The sequence below is a fragment of the Anoplophora glabripennis genome, unplaced genomic scaffold, assembly GCF_000390285.2.
Source record: "Anoplophora glabripennis isolate ALB-LARVAE unplaced genomic scaffold, Agla_2.0 scaffold47, whole genome shotgun sequence".
NCBI lineage: Eukaryota > Metazoa > Arthropoda > Insecta > Coleoptera > Cerambycidae > Anoplophora > Anoplophora glabripennis.
In genome coordinates, this window is record NW_019416342.1 from 225,970 (window position 1) to 234,716 (window position 8,747).

Below are 8,747 nucleotides of genomic sequence, written 5' to 3' on the forward strand. Positions count from 1 at the left end.
TAAATATATGGCACATATCTATTGGAAAAAAAACATAAAACGCTAATGACGATCCCAAAAGTGAGAGACAAGCAGACAAGCTTAAAGAAGAAGAAGAAGAAAACAAAAGGTCGACTGTTTAGGGATTTTGATGTGAATAAAAAGGGAAATAGAAATGTTTGAAATACATAACTTTTTTTTAGTTATTAATTATTAAAATTATATTTTTGTATAAAAAAGATCATAACATCATCTTTGATATTGATTGAGGAACAAATGTTTCGCTGATAAACAACTTATTTTTTAGTGCAAATTTATAAATTTCTCCTTTCCTTCCATTCTTATTTAAGTTGGTATAACATATAAATTTTTTTGGCACTATAACGATAACGAAGTAACGAACTTTGCAAGCTCAAATTATAAACAGTTATTTATATTATTTGATTTTGTGTTATAGGTAATAATTTTTATTTCTAAGTATACGGAATTAATTAATTAATTTATTTATTAGATTTTAGAAGTATGGAAACATCAACGCCATTAAATAGAAATTCATTTGGTGGTAGAGATTTACACAGGAAAACTGTAATGAGAAATGCAATGGAAGTATCCCCATTACGAAGGAGAAGCATAGCACCAACACCTACTATTTCCTTGGAAAATGTTAATGATGAAAAGGAGCGATCTTCGAGACGTAGTCTTGTTGATATGCAAAGGAGATTGTCAGTTGTACCTCATACGGCTTCTCCTCTCAATGAACCGAATAAATTTCTCGGAGAGCAAGACATGAAAGACCACTTCCAGATATGTACAAAACTATTTACTGAAAATGTATAAAAAAAATATATTTCTTGGGTTGATATTAATATAAACTTTTGTAGAAAATAACTCCAAAGAATGCTTGGAAGCTTCATATAATTGACCTCTTGAATCATATAACACAGAAACAAGGTTCAGATACTTTACAAGTTGCTAGTACCTCTTTGGACATTAGTGCTAAGGTTTATAGTATTAGAGTGGATGATATCCATTCTGACGGGTTGAAGTTAGCTAGTAGTATGTCCAGGGTGTCGGATAAACAATTATCACAAAATTTAGGTAAGTAAAATGTTTTTAAAATGTTTGTTATCAATAATCATCTACTTTCGTTTTTAGATGACCAGGTTGATATAGGTGAAGCAGACAAGGAAAATGCAAGACCTAAGAAAAAGAAAAGGAAAAAGAGGCTGCTTGCAGGAGAGAAAAACACTATTTCTAGAGATCCTAAGACTCTACAAGGACCGCTGCCAAAATTAGACACTGTGTTTTTTTCCACGAGGACTGATGTTGAAAGTAGTGCAATAGATAATTTGTTCACTAATAGGCTTAAAATGGATAACTTGGGATATAAATTCATGCTGCTGTAAGTTAGATTTGTTAATAGATTCAATTAGTTCTATTTATTATTATTTACATGTTAATTAATTTAAGAATAATTAAAAACGACTTTTCTATAGGAGTAATGAAAAAGCTTGGACTGAACAACCTGATCTAACTGTGCAGAAGCTTAATGATCCAAACAGGAAAAAATATTCTCTAACTGTTAATCCCTTAGCAAACATAAAACTTTGTGTACCATTTAGTGATTTTCATGTGGATGATTGGGATCCTGATGACGAGGAGAACCAGTAAGTGATTTTATTATATGTTTAAAATATATTGGTCCCTCATTTTGAACATGAATTAGGTACCTAAAATGGCGAAAAGTAAAATAAATTTGAAGTTATATTTCCTCTTTTTGAGATTTTTCGAGAATGTAGTGCTATAACTAAAAACACATTTTTTTACTTTAAACTCTGTAAAAAATTTGCATCATAAGGCCAATAGTTTTCTTGAAAAATAATTTGTGCTCATCATTGAATCACACGGTTGTTCTGGTTCAAATCTAAACAGCCTGTAAGTGAAAATTACCATAAAATATTAACAAACGTGTATTAAGAACTATTTTAAGTGAATTCTTTACGAGCTGCTACGAGTGTCCTGTATATTATGTTTTATCTAGTATTACTTTTTATTTTTTTATAAAATTATTATTTTTAGAGCATGATTATTTGTTGTACAAGTTTTTCCTTATGTTAGAAAATAAATTATCAATTGCAATAAAAATGTTGTTTTTCAACATTTTTTTCAGTAACTGCAGAACCAAATGGCATTTATTTATGCACCGCCAAGGAAAAGTTTACTTTCTGACTCGTTAAAATGTCAAGTATCTTAATTTTTTGCATGTTAAATTCAATTTTGTTTTAGATTGGCTTTGCAAAAGTCTTCCCTTATGGAAACACAGCAAGAAGTTATTTATGATGATAACGGAATACCGATGCATGAACTGGACGGATCAATTCATGATATATTTGAAAACCCACCAGACGGTAAGTGTAATGACTGTTTTAGAAATGAAAACAGACATTTCAAATATAAATGTTAAATTTAGATGCTGGGGATGACATCAGGTCTATTCATGAAGAAGTGGCCGCACAAGTTAGAGGAGAAATAGCGAATATCGTTGAATTCAGGCCTGATATAACAGGCGGAGTGCAAAGGTCTGAATATTCTTACAATACTGTTGTGTCTACCCATTCCGGCAAGCTCATAGACCGAATATGGGCAGGTCCCAGTCATTGGAAGCTGAAATTTATTAAGCGGGCGAGTACAAAATTCTCCGGAATCGTTATGACTCAAGAAAAACAAGTGAGGGGAAGGAGAAAAGCTCCACCCCAAAAGCTCGATTTTGATGAGGGATACGAGGAATTCGATATGACTAAAAAACTGGTGATTAAAAAGAAACCTGCCACAGTTGACATTAATAAGTATAAATTTTTTCATTTTTGTTTAAAAAGATTGTAATATACTTTTTGTTTCTTAAGAATTACATTGCCGGTGCCAGATAATTCGTGCGCTGAACTAATGGAGCACATTAAGGAATTGATGATAAAAGCGGGGATGTGTCCCGTAGAGAAGAAACAGGTGCAGGAACCTCAGCAAGTTGATTATGAAGTTAGCGTTTACAATTACGAAAATCCTAACGATTCTCAGTACTGTTCGCAGCATTCCGTAAGTTTTTAGTACTAAGACGTTCATTTTGATATCTTCAAAATAGTAAAATATACAAATATTGCACTTTGTTCAATTCATCATATACATTTAATTATGTTACTTTCTAATTTTATATTAAGGACTTTTTTCATAGCTTTAGCTGGAGTATAATTTGACAAACTTGCCAATATTTACACAGAATTTAATACAGTAAAACTTGGTTAGGTATTACGTACAGGCGGACACTTAAAAAATTCGCTACGTTACATCAGAAGTACGTTTTAAAAAAAATTATTAAAAGTTTTATTAATTCTTAACAAAAATACAAACATACACATGTTTAACAAAAGCAGCAATAGAATAACAGTATATATGGATTTTGTTCTTAAAACTTAAAAGCAAAATTAAAAATATACTTTTTATTTGCACCACAAAATATGTATGTATGTCTACCTAATAAAATACCTAAAACTGCTTTCTAAAAAAGTCTGTTATATGAGTTTGTTTTTTGCGATTTAAGGATCTGTTGCTCTAAATACATTTCTATTTCCAGCGACACGCTTAAAATACGATCTTCAGTATTAATTTTACGTTCTAAAAATCGTTTTACATTTTTTGTACCTCTAATTGCGTCATCAAACATTGTGGGCGTTTCTTCTTCCGGTTCTTCTTCATCTTCGTTAATCTTGTCAATAATATCCTGCTCTGTAGGCAAATCTGTTGTAACAAGCTCTTTATCCACGTCAATCACAGTAAGACTAAGTTCATCAGCATTAAAAACATCACTCTTGCCGTAGTTTATAAGTAGTGGAACTAATCTTGATTTAACCCAATCCGAGACATTTTCCATGTTCACACTTGCAGCTTCCCCATGGGTTTTACTGGAACTTATATTGTGCCGCTTTTTGAACATATGTAACCAATCCGAATCACGAGAGAATCCATCAGCATTAAGTAACTTTGCAAACTCTTGGGCCTTTGTCTGAAGAATGGGCCCACCTATTGTAGTATTCAAGCTTCTTTAATATGTAAAGCACTGAAGTAATGCCTCATCGATGTTTTTTTGGACGGGTTTGCGAATTCTTTTACTTTGTTTAGAAATTCCGCGGGAATCCAATATTATTGTTTGTTTTTCAATATCGTGGACACTGTTGTTTTTTTCATACATCTAGATTTGCAGATGTCAACTTGTTTAACACCTTTTTCTATTTCCTGAATTATAGAAACTTTTTTTTCTATTAAAGCTTTCCGAGCCATTTTACTAGAACCAGCTTGAGTTGAATCATCCATACTTAACAGTATTCAAAAATTCACTTACGCTTAGATACGCACTGTACGATGTCAACAAGGAAACTGAATAAAGAATTGTTAAAATAACTAGACAACTGCATTGTATCAACATGTGTTGGGAGAAGAAATGTAGGTACATAAACAATACCGTGCAGCTAGTCGGTGAAGACTTATATATCGGCCTGGTCAAAGCGTCCGCCTCTGATTTATATGTTGCCGCCGTGCTATACGTGCCCTGAGCTTTTGCCGTACTTGCCGAAATAAATTTAAGTATAAAAAGTACGTTATAATGAAATTTTTAGATGCTGGGACCAGGTATTTTGGTGTCAGAAGTGTGTAATAACAGAGTACGTTTTAACTTGTTTATTCGGTACGTTATAACCATAAGTACGTAATAAGCGTGTACGTTGTAGTCGAGCTTTCCTATATATTTAACGATGCTTTTGCATCTGCACAGTAATTGAATTTTTTTTGGGTATTATAGCCAATATTCTTCCCAGTTACCTCACTTACTCCCTTAATCTTATATTTGACTTAATAACTTTGACTTAATTTTGATAATCACTTTAAGGATGAACCAGATGCAGCGAATATTGTACCACCATCTGAGAACCACGACGACTGTGGAGATATCGAAGAGTATAGAGTTGCCCAGCAAGAATTTCTAGGCGCGAACCTAGTAGATGCCCCAGAAATGGTAAGCGTAAAAAGCATTAAAAAACAAACACGAAACCTAATGTCTCCGTTTCAGATACCAAAGTTTTATGTGCCTTATGCATTGCAAGCTAAGAAGATGGACATGAAGAAACTAAAAGCAGCGATTTGGCAGAACCTGACCCATAGTGCGTCTAAAGATGTAAGTACATAATCAGAAAAACTTTTGCGCATAATCCATCAACTTCGTTTAGGTGTTCTGGCATGTTTTTTCTTTTTTTTTTTCAATGTATGAGTAGAATCTAGTGAGTTTGGAGACATGAAAAAATTCAAAATTTTGAAATTAACAATATCGATATTGCAAAATTCAAAATAATTTATATTCTCATTTAAAATTAGAATTTATAAATATATTACATAATCAGTAAAAAGTGCATTCGAAATTTTTTTAGGTGTGAGGGTTCCTCAAAAAAATCGAATTGTGGGGCGGGCCCCACAAGTCATAAAAGTTTGAAGACCGCTGATCTAACCTATCAGTTTAATTTTTTTTTATTAATTAAGAAAAATGTGGAATGTTTAAAAGTAAAATAAACATTGTGTAAGCATGCGCCAAAACGGCTACCTTTGTCTGGATGTAACGTTAATATAGTGTTTAACTGAATCATTCTAAATCGAATTTTTCTCACATTTATATGAAGTGCAAAATTTTGTCGATTTTGTCATGTTTCCAAGTTTGCTGAGTTCTATTAATGGGAGCTTTTAGATTATATATATAGAGCGTTCATAATTGATTAGAAGCCACGTGAACAGTAATTTTTTTTGGAACAGTAATTTTATTTCCTTCATGTTGGCCATTAAATGTCGGTAAAATTAACTCAGTAAGATCAATGTTAAGCCTGTATCAGACAATGCAATTTCGTTGCGGGGATTTGGTTGCCGCAATAAAATTCATGAAATTTTTCAATGGCAACTGAATTTCATGAATTAGAACATGCTCTATTCCGCGCAACAAAATTACATTGATTCTAGTTACTTTTATAGAGATTTGTTTATTACCAACCTAGCTGTTGGTCATGGCTTTTGTTAGAAACACTGTTGAAGCCACTATTAAAGCTATACAAAAATTTACTTTTAAATTTCATGCACTGCAATGTTTTGCTTGAATAAAAAATAATTGTTTACAAGGTACTTACAGGAAATTTTATATGTTAAACAATGCACAGTTGGTAACACTACTGCAAACTAAACAAATTGCAGCAATTCACTCCCATTCTGTGATAATATGCATGCAATTTTGTCCCCACAACAAAATCACATTGTATAATACAGGCTTTACATTAAAACACAACGCTCTGTTTCACCAGCTGTTATTGGTGTATTTTTTGACGAGTTACTATTCAACCAATCAGCGATCGCATGTACATAACGCTTTGTCATTGGTTATTGTAAACAAGACGTTAGTATTGGTGATGCCAAAATCTAGGGAATTTTTTTTATTTTTTTTTACCAGTACCAATTGTGCAATGTTGAGTTGCCTAAGCTCGACTGTCACATGACTTGAAAACATTTATAAGGTTTTGTACTACCCGTAACATTAGTATATAGCATCTGACATAATCACTTCTTGTAGCAAGCTATGGTCATAACGTCACAAATTTATTTTGTAGAATCAAGAAAGAAGAGGCAGGGTTATTCCTACAACTTTCTCAAAAATGTACAAAGAGCTTCCAGAGATCTTACCGCATAAGATGCAAAAAGAACTGAGTTGTTATCTTGCTTTCATTGCTCTGTTGCATTTGTGCAATGAACAAAATTTGAAATTAAAGCAGCACCTTGGGTGCAAGGATTTCGACATAAATGGTCCATAGGTACTATTAAAAAATTCTACAATATGGTTAATATAAAGTTATATTTCCAAATAATTGCCGATATAAAAAATAAAAAATTATTAAAATGATTATATTTTTATAGTAATTAGTCTTTTATATTTTAAAATGATTTGAGTGAATAAAATTTATAGAAAAAAAAAACGGTATTTCTAGAATTTTTAGTTACACGTAACGATCCTTATTTCCAGAATTTTATTTATTACAAATTACTTGTATGTATGCGATTTTAAAGTTGAGATCTTTGAAAGTAGAGGACTCTTATAAGCAAATTGTCTTAATTGGCCTCTGTGAAGCCGACTTGAAAATGTCTGGTTTAAATCGGCTTTTCGTCGTCAGAAAAACGCGATTCGTAAAGTCAAAATTTTGTCCAAGCACCATTTTTGTCTATAACACTTCGCAATCTACGTGGCATTGATAAAATGAATGTCCTTGTGTAATCCTAAGTAATGTTATCCCATGCATTTTCAATTGCCTCCCAAAGTTCTTCGGTGTTAGCTGGACGGAAGTTTCTGTCGTAGATTTTGTTCATCATATTATCCCCAGCCGTTCTCGATAGGATTGAGGTCAGGGGACTTTGAGGGCCAAGATAAAACATCGATGTTGTTATCAATGAACCATTCCGACGCAACTTTTAGAGGTGTGAATTGAATAATTATCCTGCTGGAAAGTGAAATTGGCAATATGAAGAAAATCCTCAAAAAAAATTATGATTAGTTTGGATACCTAAGAGACGATATATTAATAAAATAATTTTTCACGATTTAGTACGAAGTCTTATGAGAATGCAGATTTTTTTGGTCTTTCCACTTAGAAAACACAACAATTGACGAACAGTTTCCACAGCAACTTGTATAAATAGGAAACCAATATCTAAGGAACCGTATGACAGCTCGTAAAAATCGATTAAGTACTTGTAAGATACATAATTTATAATAATTCTCCTTCAAACTGCTGTCGTTGACTAACTTAACCTCCATATGCGTGATAGCCATTGCCAAATCTAAATGCTTACTACTTTAGTCACTAACGAATCTACAGAAACTCTCGTTAGACTTTAGACGTACCCCCGCACCCGATAAACCTCCTTAAAAGGTATCGATACTATGAAATAACAGTATCGTTTGACACCAGTATTGACATAAATCGGTCCTAGCATCCCTAGTCGTATGAACTAATGATATTGTGGGAAACAACTCCTATGCGAGCTACATACTTCGTCTTGCATTGAATTACACCTCCAATATCTAGTAAACACCATCATCATGCATCAGCAGCATCACCAAACACAGACCAGTTTTGATATTACTAGGTCTCATCCAAATAGGTAAAATCGTTCATCGGTTGTCTCACCGCATACTGATAAAGAATTGTACGTCATTAAACTTATGATGCCACCACGACTTGTGCTAATCCGGATCGAGGTGACAAAAGCAAGTTACATGAGAAGTCAACCAGCAGCAAGTAGCCACCACTGAAGCCCTCTAAGAACAACCAGTGAATCGAGTAATTCTTTTCCATAAATTATTTTCGGTTCCTATCGAGTATAAGCCCCAAAATTTGAATACAGCCGACCCCTGGAATTTAATTTTTTTCACTGTAGCTTCACTTTACTCTAAATCAAGGATAAGGTTTACGTGTACGTTTTCCCCATGTAAAATATAGGGAAACTGGCGCCCGAGATTAACTGTATATAAGAGAAAATTACCAACTGGAGTAAGTTACCCGTGACGTCACTCAACGCCACCAGCTGCCGAACACCGCCGCCGATAAATTCCGTTAATTGGAGCGTCACAAAAATCGGCGCCCGTGACGTCTATTTCCCGTTTACAGTTCAGTGAAAGGGATCGAACGTCACAATTGAAT

General features: G+C 33.3%; 1 protein-coding gene across 1 annotated transcript; it reads left to right on the forward strand.

Moving 5' to 3' along the window:
* Window positions 1–355: 355 nt before the first annotated feature.
* Window positions 356–6,940, forward strand: LOC108906427 (condensin complex subunit 2). The gene is made up of 11 exons (XM_018709664.1): window positions 356–436; window positions 491–810; window positions 861–1,077; window positions 1,135–1,381; window positions 1,476–1,646; window positions 2,266–2,387; window positions 2,450–2,825; window positions 2,883–3,069; window positions 4,913–5,038; window positions 5,093–5,197; window positions 6,663–6,940. The coding sequence occupies exons 2-11, from the start codon at window positions 502–504 to the stop codon at window positions 6,861–6,863; spliced, it is 2,061 nt and encodes a 686-aa protein (XP_018565180.1). The 5' UTR covers window positions 356–436; window positions 491–501; the 3' UTR covers window positions 6,864–6,940.
* The last annotated feature ends 1,807 nt before the right edge of the window (window positions 6,941–8,747 follow it).